This window comes from Ambystoma mexicanum, chromosome 10 (genome assembly GCF_040938575.1).
Source record: "Ambystoma mexicanum isolate Mex_15411 chromosome 10, UKY_AmexF1_1, whole genome shotgun sequence".
NCBI classification, from domain to species: domain Eukaryota; kingdom Metazoa; phylum Chordata; class Amphibia; order Caudata; family Ambystomatidae; genus Ambystoma; species Ambystoma mexicanum.
Window position 1 is genome coordinate 800,044,755 of NC_090932.1, and position 16,481 is coordinate 800,061,235.

At 41.9% G+C, this 16,481-nt stretch overlaps 1 protein-coding gene across 1 annotated transcript in view; it reads right to left on the bottom strand.

Annotated features, from left to right (window-relative positions):
* The window catches only part of LOC138491761 (NACHT, LRR and PYD domains-containing protein 1a allele 5-like), a 421,673-nt gene that overhangs the window by 267,765 nt on the left and 137,427 nt on the right, over nucleotides 1-16,481 (bottom strand). The window contains exon 2 of the mRNA XM_069618461.1: nucleotides 14,550-14,590. Within this exon, the coding sequence (XP_069474562.1) occupies nucleotides 14,550-14,590 (41 nt within the window). The remainder of the gene's footprint in view (nucleotides 1-14,549; nucleotides 14,591-16,481) is intronic.

Consider the following 16,481-nt stretch of genomic DNA (forward strand, 5'->3'; position numbering starts at 1 on the left):
GAAGTTGAAGAGTTATATGTTCGATCCGTGCCATCAGTGTGCAGACCGAAAGACATCTGGGCTCCGTTGAGGACATACCTAGTTGACAATCGAGACAGTGGGGAGGAAACGGACTATTGAGCCTGCTTAATGCTTTACCTTTCATGACTGCCTGCTTGTTTCTGAATGCGGTGGTTACTTCATGTGTGCAAAGCCCCTGGGTAATTTGAGGATGCTTTGTACGCTTGACTATAACCTATCAAAGTCGCTGTGTTTGATGTGCAACTCGTCTAGGGAGAGGGGGCGGGGGGTTCTTCTTCATGTTGTGTTGCCCTTTTGTTGTTTTGATGATTCAAATTTTATATCCGGAAAAGTTGGAATAGACAGTGTAATATCCTGAGGGTATATCCGGATGATTCATGGGTGAAGGTGTTAATATGGCCCATTTGATTTGAACTGTGAGCTTTATAAAGGTTGGCTAGTAAGCATTCTATTGCTTTGAAATTTACAATGTACTGTCATACTTTCATCTTCTCATGCAGAGTTTCATTATTCTGGTTGAAAATGTGAATAAAAAGATGTTTACAAAAAAAAAAAAAAAAATAAGCATGACCCAACCAAGTTCAAATTCACTCTCATAGGAAAACCCTTCAAGGCATAAGTTAGAAAATGTCTGAAGCTTTCACCCATATTAACTGTCACCAAGTACAAAATATCTCAGCTTTACCATTGACATCTCATTCAAACCACACATCGCCAAGAAGGCGCAAACTTCATGGTACAAGCTTGTGCTCAGTAAAATTAAGCCTTTTGAAGCAGTCCTCATCACAGGCCTAAGGCAGTTCAACTAGATCATCCCCATCCACAAGCAGCTAAACCGACTACAACTTCAAGCATATATCATGCCCAAGAGAGCCTGTATCACCTACATGGAAGCCACAAGCAAAACACCTCTTTACCGGCCCGAGAAACTTCACATCGCCAGAGGCCAATGCACCACCACAACCAACTAGATTACTAAACTGGGAACAAAGAACTCCAACAAGAAAAATCTAGCATACAGGCCTATTGCTGCCAAACACTCTGCTGCTAGAACAAGTTACACATGCAGATATGACAAGTCCCCTCCATCCCATACGTCAGGAAGAACCTGAAGACCCTGTTCTTCTAAGAACATCTTGCCCACCGTTGATTGCTCCACTCAACCTCAATTCTTCCTCTCCAGAGCTCTCCCCTCCCTTGAACCTCATATCTATCTCATATACCTCTGCTCCCTGAACCAATTTAGGTATATCCTCGATGCACAGTGCTCTCTTGCTTATCAGCCAGGTTTGCCCTTTTTGAATCCCATTAATGTATGCATACCTACAAAGATACACACAGGGATTTGAACATTAAATCTCACCCATAACTAGCATTCATATACTAGTTTATCTTGACTTTCTGCCCGCCATTTACACCCTCATTCTCCTTTAAACACTGACATTGTTGGTGGGAGTTTTGGAGAGGAATCCTTAAGAGATGGAATCTTTATCTGCAAGCACTCACAAAAACATTGTTTTTCATATGTCCACACTAGTGCAAAGCCATGCCGATGACTTGCAGAACACCTCCTAGGCCATCCTGTAGCCCATCTTTTTTAATTCATTTGTATTCTCCTCGAATTTCTGGTCAGTCACTAGTCTATCCAACATCCAGTACAGTCCATTCACAAAGGTATATCATCCTAATGTCTTGGCTTAATACAGGTCCATCAGGGTGTTTCTGCACACCTGTGCTAGATTTATTTTTAATTTTGCAATTGGGTTGTTCTTTTCTAGTGCTATAAGGTCTATTTATTGGTGCAAAACCCACAAATCAGTGTTCTCAGATGAGCCTACATGTCCTTACCAACAAAGGTTGCAGTGGTCTACAGAAACACAGAATGAGACAATATTTTACTGGAAGCTGTAGCATGAGCAAGGACACTGTCACGAGGAAAAATAGCTAGGCTAATGGGCTGGTTGTAAATCCTCTTGCCGGTATGTGTGCAACACATCTCCTATCCTGATGCTTCTGTAGCTTAACTCATTTCAGTCACCAAACCACCAGAATTCCTGTGAACCTGGTCTGAACTCTCACCATGACTTTGCTGCTTCATGTTACCTCTGTTCCTAAGTTTTCCATTGTCAAGGTGCCTTTGGTCATGATTCTCAGCCTTTGCAAAACTATCATTAATCTTTGACTCTACTTCAATGTGTCTCCTCCATCTCACCATCATGGTGTTACCTTGATAAGTCTTGTACCTGTGTTAGTCTTCTCCCAAGGGAGGGCAGAGGCATTCTAGAAAGTCAGTTACTCATTAGTCCTCTTAGTTTGTCCCTCAGACCCACAAGCCATCTCAACAACAGGATTCTTGCAGTCCTTCCTGCCCACGCCTTGTCAGACCTGTTTCCACTCCTGGTTGTTCTGCTACACAATTCCACTCCACTTGCCTGCTTTGTGTGCCTGTTAGTTCAGTTGATGTCTCTAACAATGAGTTGAGCAAGAAACCACATTCGCCTTTTGTTGCGTTTCTCAAACTGTCATTTCTAAACATTGGAAAGTTAACCACAAAAATATTGTCCTGAGTCAGGCAGTGCAAAATATATGTATGTTTTCATAACTGGTGTTAATAGACGCCATTGTAATATTTGTGTCTATTAGGACATTATTGCCAAATCATGGGTCTTACTATTTGGCTGTATAGGTGAGCTCCCATATTTTCTTTCATTGCATGAACATTTAGTCGGTGTCATGTTTAATCTGAAGCCCTCAGATAGGGCCGTTACAAAACGTGCACATGCTTTCCAAAAGTTTAGGTTCCCTACAGGCGCTAGATCACATGCAGTATCTCTGAATGATTTTAGTACTATGAAACAGTTGCTTGGGGTTTTGCTGCTTTGGCAACAAGAATCAATCCCAGAACCACTAGGAAGCATTGCAAAAAGATATCACTTTAAGTTCTGCACAACTTTAACTCTACATCTGGTGAGGGGTCATAAATTCGAGATGGACTCAAAGGTTAGGGTTTCTCAGATTTTGACATTTAATTAAATGAAAAAGGGTGAGATAAACATCTATCCTATCCTAACAAGGATGTCCCGACCAAGAAAACTAAACTAAGGAAAGATGACCTAGTGTCCAACAGTCTCTGACCCGTCCCTCACACTAATACATATAACAAAATAACACATGGAATATTTGTTTGCTTTCAATTCCGCACAATAGAATAACAAAGTATTCCTTGTGACCAGGGATGGTTTCCCTTCCCCTCGATAAAGGTATGAATACCGTTAGAAAAGTTCTGATTCAACAAAGTTCTGGTCAGTTCAACACAAAATATCTTTTCCTTCAAATGCGATCTTCCACCTGTTAAAGTAAATGTCTCTGTCATAAACACTTAATGGGTGTCTTTTCCAATATCCTTCTCTTCAAATGTGATTGCCCACTAGGGATGTAACGGTATAACGGTATACCGTTAAAGATACCGTGAACCACTTAATTGAACAATAATAACCGTCACATTGTTAATACCGTTATACCGTTCATACCGTTAAGTGTGCTTTTCAACCTGATTTGGAAAGGCTGCAGTAAGCAATTGCTGCGCAGTCTTGGTTTTGCACTGTTGGATGTGCCGTCTGCCAAGTAGTTTCAGTTGGAGCAGTTTTTAATGCCATTCCATAAACCACACGTGCCTTACACAAAATCAATATGTTAGCAATAGGAAGAATAGATACAGTGCCAAGAAGGAAAAGGGTTTACTTTGGGGTGGCGGCTTTGGGGTTTATATATTTATAATGGATAATGTTCTCTAAACATGGCAATGGGGGATTTCCCTGGTTCTATCATTGAATTTACATATAATAAGTCACACTGCGAAATTCACTCATCTCTGTGGGTATTCCCTGCTGCCATACCAAAGGGTAACATGTCAGTGATTACTGAACACCTTTTGGCCCGCAAGTAAACTAAAGGCTGTAACGTAAAGAGAATGTGTGTGTGTGTGTGTGTGTGTGTGTGTGTACTACCATCAGCCTCCATTGATCTGTGGCATGCAGGTTATCAAGATGGCAACATGTTCATCTTCACCAGTAGCCAGTGGGGAAGCAAAAAGCCTAAATGACCACTTAAGAAAAGCTATTCAGTTTGCTTTGCCAGTTGCAGCAGGCCTCCACCCCACCCTCTCCTCTCCACACGTGTGTTTGGTGGAAGCAAGGCATTTCAGTGGAAAGTATGTTGAAAAGCCCAATTCTGGCCCTGGGTGCCTGGTTTTGTTTGTGATGATACATCTGTCAATTTATGACCTTTTAGAAAATATTTGTTAAGATCAGTTAACTCCACCTGCTATACCGCGATAACCATGATATACCGTCATTTGGCAAGAAGGTTATCATACCGTCATAAAACGAATACCGTGACACCCCTATTGCCCACTTGTTAAAGTAAATGGGGCTCATTACGGGGTTGCCGTTAAAACCTGCTGGTAGGCGGCAGGTTACCGGCAAACCCGTAACACTGTTACCACCGCCTGATGCCACTGGGATATCGCAAGGGCAGCAGTAACAGTTACTCCCATAGGACTCCATGGAAATGGCGGCACAGAGGCACTGACACCTTTACTAACGGTGCCAGTGCTCTGTGACAACCATGCTGGTAGAGGCATGAAAACCCAGCAGGTCAGGCCTGCCGGTGGATCCGTGGCCCCTAACGGCATCGTTGTAGTATGGCGGTCCGGAAAGGGTGCCGGTACGCTGCTACCGACACCCTTATTTCCTGACTGTCATAATCGGAATGAGGCCCAATGCCTCTTTTATAAACATTTGTTCCACAAATCACAGCAATGGGTCTCTTCCCCAGTATCCTTTTTGGTAAAAATGTCTTTGTCTCAAAACATAAGTTCATAAATCAAATCAGCATATCAAATCTATTCTTCAAATTAAATACTTTTTAGATAACACAACGACTTCTGGTAATGCCCCACTTGTTCTTCAAATTAAATAATGTTAAGTCCTTTTCATTATAGCACTTTGCCACAAAAACACATCTTCTTATCTGGTTCACTCGCTTGCAAGGATTAACTACTATTGGTCCCTTCCCTGGATAACTGACCTGCCAGGATATGAACTCCAACAACTACAATTATGCTTTGAGGCAATATTTGTTCCAACATTCTCCACACCAGTATCTTTTATGGGGAGGGTTGAACAATGTCTGCCTCTTTTTATAGTCTCTTAACACTTGCTAATGTGGGTTACAGCTCTCCCCCAGTTGGTGTCCCAGAAGAGGGGAGTTTCACCCTTGTTGCATTAGTAATCCTCATTTGCAGCCTCTTGGCTGTTGGAAATGTGGGTTATATGTTTCCCCAAGTTTTTGTCAACAAAAAGAGTATTTGCACCCTTGTTACCTTTCTTCTGCTCCTTTACAGGCTCTTGCGGGGTACAGGTTCCCCCAATTGGTGTCCCATATAAGGGGAATTGCACCCTTGTATGGTTTTATTTGTTCAGTATTCAAAAGTAGTGGTTTCTGAAAAATGTTCTATTCGGAGCTCCCTAGGGTTACCTTCAGCTTTAGGCCAACTCACCAGTCTTCTTTGGCGTCTCCTTTTACTTTGCAGGTGCTGTGATAGACCTATCTTCTTTCTGCTTTCCTGTTGGCTCCCTCGTAACTCCTGCGGTTTGCACAGCTTCATCCCGGAGCCCTGATAGCCCGGCGGTCCTCCAGCACACTGAAGCGCTGCTGGCCAGGTTGGGAGCGTGTCTCCCTCTCGGTTGGGCTTTTTTCCCCAATATTGCGCCCCGCTGCGCTAACTCTGCCATGCCACCGTCCTTTACATCTCACGCCGGCATTAGCTGGCATTCTTCTCTCTGCTTCTGTGACCGACCCAGCATTCAGGTCTGCCTCTGCTTTAGCTGCTCCTTCGGCATCTTCCTCTCCTCCTTCTTCCAGCTGCAACTCATTTATAAGCTTAAATGTCCCGGTCAGGTGCTGTGGTCTAGGACAACTATGCCGCACATTTTGGTTAGTGACATTGTTGATCCTTACTAACTCTAGGTGCATCTTCTTTGTCCCAGTACCAAGTGCATTATGAATCCTGAAGTCCTTAATGGTTTGGGGTTTTTGATGTTCAATTATTTTGGATTGCTTTGTGAAATAAGCATTGTCAAAATGAGGGAACTTTGTACAAAAGGATTGTGCTTTAACATTGGGTTTTGAACCTCTATCCAAGACATGATCATGACAATTAGAGGATGTTGCATTCGATTCCTGAGACCCAAAGTATACACCTTACTTATTTATTGTGAATTTGTAAGGTGATTATACATCAAGAATGTGTGTTTCACAGCACCCACAGGGCAAAGGGGAGGGAACATGGGAACAAAGGCAAATAGAAAAACTGATGAAGAGGAAAGGGGTGGCCCTACTAGGCCTTGTGACTTTTGATTACTTTTCACAACATATCCTTTGGATATTCTCATAGGAGGGACTTGACAGCATGCCATTACATATTTGGGGATCTCATCCTCCTAAGCATTTGAATGCGACGTCCCTACCATAGGAGTCAGCACTCCCCTTGACGACCATCTCCTCCCATGTGATACCCCGAATGCACGCACTCGGGCAAGTACTCAAATAAGTACTGCTTTGCCGCGCTTTCCCCTGTTTCTCTGGGACGGATTGTGCTACGGCAGTTTTGGAGGCGTTCTTCTGAGGACAACAGGTGATTGACACTTGTGCATGCCACTAGTCCCGCCTCAGAATCACTGTGATTGGCTTCTGAGTGGAACATTGACTTCCTATTTAATCTTGCCTGCACGCAAACAGCGTGCACACATTCGGGCAAGTACTCGAAAAAGTACCGCTTTGCCGCGCTTTCCCCTGTTTCTCTGGGACTGGATTGTGCTACGGCAGTTTTGGAGGCGTTCTTCTGAGGAAAACAAGGTGACTGATTGTTTGAATAACAGCGAAAAGAACACTATTGGGACTTGCTTAGTTACTACTGTTCCATTGGCTGTTCCCGTTTTGATGCCGACTGATTGCTTTTTCTTTTCACTCTAGTGATTGACACTTGTGCATGCCACTAGTCCCGCCTCAGAATCACCAGGATTGGCTTCTGAGTGGAACATTGACTTCCTATTTAATCTTGCCTGCACGCGCACAGCGTGCGCGCACTCGGGCAAGTACTCGAATAAATACCGCTTTGCCGCTCAGCCGCAGCGGCGCGGCTAGTGGCTTGGACTTTGCTAGGGAACTCTTCCTTATCCCATATTCACGGATTTTTTTTTTTAAGCTGTGTTGAATTGTGTAATATTGGTCTGAATTTGCTTGATTTGTGTAATTGCTGAGAGAACGAGTGAACGAGATTGGGGTCGGGAATGTATACCTTAAAGTCAGATATGCCGGTGATAGCAACCAATGTTAACATATCTGGTGCTAACAGAACTCAGGTACATAAACCTGTCCATTCCACTCATAGCGCAATAATGTTAACACCTGTGAATATACGGCATGATATGCGAGGGTGCATGATGGCCACAAGTAAGGCACAGTTAAGCCAACCTGACCTGGCTACAAATACAAACGCATTTGCCAAGTTGGGCGTAACAGCATGCCATGTGGCTAACACAACACGTCTAGAGTCCATGCATTTGCAAGGGCAGGCAGTGCTCCCAGTATCAGATCAAACTCTTCTTGATTCCATCAAACTAAAAACAAAAACAAAGCCCGGTATAAATATTCCATCAATGCTATCACCCATTCCATATCCGAAACATCATGAGGACACCTCAGAAATCTCTATTTATGCGAGCCAATGTGAATCACCGATCTCCATCATAGAAGATTTAGAATTGTCCAGAGACGTCCTAAGTGCACTTGCATCGACTGTATCACTATCTCGCTCAGCTTTACCTTCTTTTGCTCAGCCCACACCAAGAGCGACTAGAGCCACTCGTGAGTCCTCAACCTCGTATATTCATGGGTCTGCAAATACAGTCCTTTCTGAGTTGGCATTAACTGCCATCAATACCTCTGTGTCGAGCCTGTTTAAACTGTTTGAATCGGTTGAAGTCAAAATGGAGTCTCAGATGGTAATACTGCACAATATTTTGCAGAGGCTAGATAGTAATCATCAACTTTTGACTGACTGCACCAAAAAACAATTGGTAGTACAACACGAGGTGCCAGATAAGGAGTCTTTATCGCAGCCGAGGGCAATGATGATTCCACATAGTTCTATAGAGGTGGAGACTTATACACCCGCTCTACCTATTATAGAGGATATAGAGGATATCATTTGCCCAGTTACTGTAACTCCCTCGCATCTGAGTCTCAAGATGCCTCATACATCGATTTATCAACTGATGGTGAACAATCTATTAATGGGAATGGAGGAGCAAAGAAACCACATATTAGTGTCAACTACCATTAGTGCCACTAAAAAAGGGTAAAAAATCAGGAGTACCCACTCAAGGCCCTAAAAACATGTAAAAAAAATCCAAGAATATTATAGGCACTAAAGGACCAAAACACACCTTGAATGCTTTATTTCGTGCTATAGGCGGTACTGTTCCTCCGTCTAACACTTGTGACTTTCTTCCTGTACAAACAGTCAGTAATGCAGTGGCAACTAGGGTTGAGCCTATTGTGCCCTCTGACATAGGGCAAAACTTACATACTAAACTTAGTACTAACGCACCAGCATTGAACCCTATACCTCCACCCTCTCGCCATTGAATGATTTGGTCGCTTCCTTGGATAGGATTCAAGCTGCAAGTGAAACAAGCCATATTGCACAGCGTAATCAATCCAAAAATGTATCGAATCAGTCACGAGTTCCGTTTCCCGTACAGGCCGCTGGACCTTCAGAGAAAAGTACATTAACAATTAAGCAGATGATTGATGCCTATCTGGCTGGTAACCCACATGGGCTTGGAGCGGGTGGGCGTTCCATAACTGTGTTACAACAAGGGGTTTCTATGAATACTGCAGCAGGGGCAGCTCCTCTAAGCTCCATGGCACATAACAGTGAGTCTGTCTTGATGTCTAATAACCAACCACCTCCCATGCCAGCTTTTCCATCAAATCATGATCCGGAATTGAACACTCTTGGGCCCACTCAAGTACCCCTACTAGGGTCTGGTAAAATGTATTCCCTTATCTTGAAATGTAGAGAGGGTAACTTCCCCAGTTATGTGTTAAATCGCAGAAGGGTGCTCAATATCTTCAGTGACATAAGTGCCCTGCGAGACATTGAATCACATGACATAGCTAAAATTGAGTTTATATCGGATGTTTCTAACGCGATCATTAGGCTATGAATTCCATCTGGGGTAGTGACCAATCTACTATGGCAAGAAAGAATGAACTTATTTGGTATGGGATTTTTATTGGCAGAGGATCCAGAATATAATGCACAACAAGCTGTAAGAACGGCACACAGACCAAATATATATCAAAGTTTAAATATGGCAGACAGAAGTGGGCATGTTACCCACATAGACAAACGTTCGTAAACACCAGTGTCATGCATTCAAATGTTGAACATTATTAGTTGGAACTCTAGAGGCCACTCCCATTTACCAAAATTCGTTGGGTCATCTTCAAGGATCTATCCATATAGTTGCTTTACAAGAGACGTGGTTACTAAATTCTCCGGTATGGGATGGTTTTGAGCTGGTGTTACTACCTGCACTGCATACTGGAGGGAGACCGTCTTCAGGTTTAGTGGTGGCGGTTAATGTACAAAAAGGTCTCACAATCAGAAAGTGGGCCACAGAAAGTGCTTATATTCTCTTAGTTAAAATCACATTTGGTGCTCAAACTATAGCTCTGGTGAATATATATCGTAGCAATGACGGACCAAGCATTTTATACTAGCCTGTGACGAGTCTTACATCTAATAAATATCTCTGATGATATTACACATACCATCATTCTAGGAGATTTGAATTTAGATTACTGGTCTGGAAAGAAAGACTCAAGAAAAGTTCAGGTCTGGATGAATTTTATGTCAGATCGACAATTTCAAATGGTCAACGGAGCAGGGTGTGGGGACATGCCTGCGAATACCACATGGTTCCTTTAGACGAGTTCAAGTACCATTGACTATATCTATGTAGATAGGTGGCTGTTTCACGAAGTTCAGCGGTTAGAGATGTTAGAGACACAATATAGTGATCACAAACTTGTATTACTCACGATCACAGTCAAGGATGAGTGTGTCTCTAGATCAACCTATATTTCCAAAGTGACCATCAATTCATCAAAAACTCGGCTCAAATGGAATGACTCGTCAGTACTAGCCTTACGTCATAGCACTGAAAAAAAATGCGAAGACTCTTAATCCGCTTCAGTATACCGATCTCCTATTGCCATTTACTAACACAATCTCCATCACTTCAAAAGGCTGGATAAAACACAAACATAATTATGACAGTGAGATACAACAGCAACAGGCAGTATATAGACAGGAAAGACGAACTATACTAGCGAACCAGGGGCCAACATGGCTCAGGGATTTGAAACATGCAAAATGACAATATAAAAATTGGCTAAGATCTAAGAAACATATTATTTTTCAGCAAGACAGTGAGCATATGGGTCAACTAATGGTGGGGAAAAATTCGGCCCAAATATGGAGTTTATTTAACAATCAAGGGCAGAATTTTCAAGCATCAGCGCAGCTTTCGGCCGTTAAAGAACATACTTGGATCGAACATTTTTCCAACTTATATGCCCACCCCTTATTTCCAACTCATCAAATAGAATTATCATCAGCAGGTGCATGGTGGCTAAAATTCTCCCCGAGAAGAATTGAGGAACTAATAAGGACCATAAGTACTTCGAGGACGGCTTGTCCTGATGGGATTTCGAATGCTACATTGAAAACTAACATCAGTGAATGGGCCTTAATTTTAGATAACATATTTAGAATGGTTATTTCCACCCGTTCCATTCCAATGTCGTGGAAGACCTCAGTGATCATACCCATCTTTAAAAAAGGGGGCCGTACATGTCCACAAAGCTATAGACCTATAGCCTTATTAGATACACCAGGGAAGATATTCTCAAAACTGGTGCTTCAAGACTTTAATAAATGGACACATACCAGCAGATTGCGTGACCCTGCACAAACAGGATTTGTCCCAGGCATGGGAACACAAATTAACCTGTTATGTTTAAATGCGCTCAAGGCGCAGTGTCAGCATATAAAACAAGCATTATTTTTCGCATTTGTGGACTTACACTCCGCATTTGACTTTATTTCTCGTGTACTGCTTATGAAAAAACTAATCAGAGACCAGTGCCCATATACTTTAGTAGAGATTATCCGTGCCCTGCATTCCGACACCTCAATTTGTGTACGCCTCTCTTTAGAAGGCGCTCTATCGGCCCCTATAAAAATGTCGCGTGGATTGAAACATGGTTGCCTCTTGGCATCCTCAGTATTCAACTACTTTGTACATGATCTGAAAGAAGCCTTCTGTAAAATAATCTCGGACTCTCCCAAGCTAGGCATTCATGAGATCAAAGCTGTTATGTATGCTGACGATCTTGTGCTTATCTCAAAAACCGAGTTAGGATTACAAAAACTCCTGACAGCTTTTCAAACTTACATTCATCAGAATGAATTGAGAGTAAACACACAAAAAACACACATTGTTAAATATGTGCCTGGCAAGACAACCATACATTGTTTTAAATGGTCAATTAATCAGACACCTTTAAAAATAGTACCACAGTATACATATGTAGGTATGTGTTTTGAAGGCACTTGCAATTCAAAAGGACAACTTGATGCAATGCGAAGAAAATTGGACACAGCTATAGCCCAAACCAAAATTGTTATGTTTAAATTTGGGAAATTCTCCATTAAACCTGCATGGATGTATTGGACTCACAAAGCCATTCCAGCCTTACTATATGGCATTGAAACTTTGCCCAGTGATACCTGCTTCCAATTTGATCAATGGGAAGCCAGATATTGGCGACAAATATTACATTTGCCAAGTTGTGTTCCAATCTCTTGGCTAAGGTATGAGTTGGGCCTAATTTCTCTGTCTGCATTGTATAAATGGAGAATGTGTTCGCTCCTTAGGAAATGCACTATTTCAACAAGTTGTGAGATCATCTTAAAACCTTTGTCTGCATACATGTTTACAACCACTCACCAGTTTATGGTCAATTGGATCAACACAAGCTCACAAATACTTGACTCAAGTGAGATTTCGATCAATTTGTTGTTACAGGATCCAAACAGGGCTAAAGAGAAACTATATCAAGCAGACTGGATTCTGACTCAGGAACTCTGTTGTAGTTATCGAGGGGGTGATAGTATCAGATTTCTACCAAGGAAAGTACGTACATTAGCTAACTATCTAGAGAGAGCCCCATCACCTAAGTATAGATTGGCAGTTCTACGCCTTCAATTCAATCTATGGCATACCAAGGAAATTCTAATAAAGTGGCTACTGATACAGCCAACAGATAGAACCTGTCGCTATTGTAAGCACAGGGAGTCCATAGAAAGTTTGGAACATCTGATCACAGAGTGCCCCGTGTTATATAATCAGCGACAAATTCATTTCACCAAATATTGTAAGCACTTGGGGAACTTAACAGAGAGGGCGTGCTGGGCTATAATTCTGGGTAGCTCCTTTTTGCCACTACAAATAGCCACTGTTAATTTCTTAGTGGGGCTACAATTGGAAGCTGCTGTTGTGTAGGCAAAATCGCTTACCGTGATCTTGAAGAGATAAAAGATTATATGAATTAAGTTGTAAATATTTTGCTTATTGATGTAACAGTATTATTTATTTGCGTATTTGGTCTTCTTTCTTTTCCTTTCATTTTTCTGTATATATCATGCAATATATTGTATTTTGTCTTTTATCTTATGTTTTAACTTTTGTAATAGTATCAACTATTGAAAGGTTGATTAATTTCAACTATGTCAATAAATAATTTAAAAAAATGAAAAAAGATACCCCGAAAGATACCACCCTCAGGGTTAGGATCAGGTAGCGGCTACCTTCTTCTGGCCACATAGGAGGAGATCTCAGGCTGGAGTATAGTGATGACTCTGGCGGATTCATCACAATCAGCTGGTGAGTGGAAACCTTCTGTGTCTGGTTAGCTGGTCAGCAGAGGAAGCATAACATGTCAATTTATGAGTATTTTCATAAACCTTCCTAAATCCTCTTCTGTCACTCCCACATAAGAACAGTGAAATGTAACGCTGGACTGTAGTATGCATTTCCTTGGATTCCATGTCTGTGAATTTACCAGACATGTATATTTTCAAGAAGTTGAGAATCCCATGAGGCACACATCTAAAGATGTGCACGAATCTCCCCTGGGCATGTTGGTCAACAACTTTAGCTGTAGGATTCATTCCAATTTATCTCTTCACATTTACATCAACACAGAAACCAGTAGCTGTATTGTTGCCATGAAGCTTCTAAGGAAAATTCTGTCCTTTCTTGTTGTCAACCTCAGAGCCAAGCTGTGAGCGCCCCTGCATACTTCTGGTTGGAATATGGTAATGCTATCTATCTCAGTGTCTCTATCTGCTGCAGAACCTTTAGATTATTCTGAACCCTGTCATGCTGGTGCCCCTTAAGATCAAATTTGACTCATTGCCTACCATGCCAAGGGTTCAGTTTAAGGCCATCAACATCACCCAAGACACATGTTACGGACTTGAGCCCGCCGAGGCTTCCTTACCACACTTGTACCAAACTAATGCTCCCTCCCTGTCACACTCGCTCTATCTCTCTTTCTCTCTCAGTTACTTTCTCTGTCTCACATATCTATGTTTTATTAGTACTCGGCAAGGGACAATCATATTGTTACAAATGATCCAATTAGCCCTCGCTGTGTCCTTACCTGTGCGACAAGACCTCCCCGCGCTGCCGCGTCCCTCAGGTTCTTTCCGACTGGCCACCTTGGAAAGGCAGAAAGTACTACGCTCAGGCCTGTAACTATGGCCCTGAAGCGTTAATCCCCCCCCCAGCTCAGGGCTTATTGCTTAAGTGACTCCCCCTCCCTGTTATGCTCTCTCCTCATCTCCCCTTTGAGTCTCTCAATGTCTGCTTTCCTATTCCTCACACACAGACAAACAGAGGCACACAGAGCTGCCTCTCAGTTACAACTTATCCATCTATGGTTACATTCAATATATTTCACTAACAATGTCTTGCTTCCGAATGTGTCCTTAGGTTGTTTGAGGAAACCACTATTGCTTACTCTCTTCTTGTATCACAACTTCAGTTGTAACACTATTCTCTGTTTCTATGCTTTGTATATTGGTTCATGTTTTACTTTAGGGTGTGCACAACAGCTTATAGCTGAAAAGAGAACGTAAGTGATCTTGTGAGCTGATGCACTATAGTATAAAAGGTAAAAAAAAACACAAAACACATAAGGGACGGAAGCCGTATTTTGGTCATCACAACATATTTAAATGTTTAGCTACATTTGAATTTATAAAAAGTATAAAAGATATATCCCATTGCTAATGTTATGCATGCAAAAATATCTAAACATACCAGGGAGGTCACCATTTTGCTCCAGACATGAAACATCTGTCCTGAAAAAACAAAAAACAAGCATGTCAATACAGGTTTGTCCATCTGCATAATGTATAACATTTTGTACATGTCTACCTACATATTATTGAAGTGATCATGTTTTTTGCATTATAGTAATAATGGCTCGGGAAGATAGCTCAGGGGCAACGTGCACGTCTTGGAAGCAAGATTATGCGGAGCAACACAGGTTTGCTGCCCGTGTCCACGCTTAGAAAACTCTGGGTATTAAGCGCATTATAAATAACCCATTACAATAATTATATTTTTATACAGAAAACGTAGATTGGGAGCAATGGAACAGATGGATAGTAAGGAGGAGGTAACATTTTCAATATCTCTGTACTTCTACTACCCAACACAACTCTGGTATTGGGGGCATAGCTGAGATAAGGAATTTTGAAAGCATTGGACCTTATCCTCCGGAACCTGCAAACATTTTGCAACTCTAAAAACAAGGATTTGGACAATTGTACTCTAGGCACCCATCAGGGCTTTATGTACTCTCTGTAGGCATGCTTCCTATTCCCAATTACAAAGGACATAAAACAGGAAGTGGATGATGGTCTCCTGGATTGACCTTCAAATATACTAAGTCAGTCATTCGATTGCAGCGTCTTCCAACTTTCCACCAACGTCCTCAGTGGCAATATGTCCAGGTGGAACCTCAGATAGAAGACATGCATGGAGTGAGTGCTTGTTTGATCAAGAAAAGCCTCTCTACCCAAGATCTCGTAGAAACAAATGGAGAGCACAGTGAATAGTTACAAAAGGCCCTTACTCGCACACTGTTCTGGCTCCCAACTTTGGACCTTTACTATAGCTATGTCCCGCCAATAAACTACTCAGTATTGAAGCAAGCATGGCCGAAATCTAACTTCCAAAGCCAAGATATAATATGTATGAGCCATGAGAGTAGAAGGTTTTTCAAAGGTGTTGTCTAAACACAGTATCCAGACCAGATACAAATACATTGCTTGACTGGTCTCGGTAGTCTTGCATCTGAATAGCTCAACCTCATGCACCTTAAGAGTAGATGGCCCCTTTGGAACGAGCAGACATTTATTTAAAAAATAGTTGTTCTTCAACAGCCAAGGTACCCACATTACTAGGGCCCCACATTTCACTTGCACCTAAGCCAGCTGTCACAGCCTTCCCCTGATAGGACATCAGAGAATCGATCCAGGGAATTACCTGCAAAGCAGGCATTAAAATGATGAACACCACCCATGGATTGTTTCAGCAGAAGGGTGCTCTTGGCCACCGGTGGACATCACAACTTAGACGCAGATAAGTGTTTTCCCAGGTAGTCAAAAGAACTCAACCTCTGCAACTCAAACCCACCCATGACCACCCTATGCTTTATAGCTTTCCTAGGGACAATGAGCTTGGTTTCCCCATTTTTATCCATTCACCACCAACCCCTTCTCTCTTCAGTAGGCTTTAAAGAACTTCAGCAGAAGTATGAGACATTCTTCATATGTGCAATAACCATAGAATTGTTCACAAAATGTATGAATGCTTCATTTTGGAGAGTTTGGTTTGGCAGTAGAAATGGCTTGAAGAAACCTAGAGGGTTTTTCATCTACAATTTCTGGTCAATAAAGGAGTGTTTCTACCAGTTTCAGGGAGCTGGATAGATTAGGTATAAATTGCCATTTCAAGATGGAAACTATTTATTTCTCTTCTGAAGTGCATTTTAAGACCAGCGTGAAGGATGATTCGATTAAGTCTCTAGAAAGCTCACTTAACTTCTATTTTCAAATGATTAATATTGTTTCTGGGATTTGTATGTGAGAGTTCTATATTTGAGTTTACTTGCCTTCCTTTTGATCTTTCATCTTCCGAATTGCAGTTTATTTTTAATCTCCTTTGTCCTTTCCATAGGTTTTG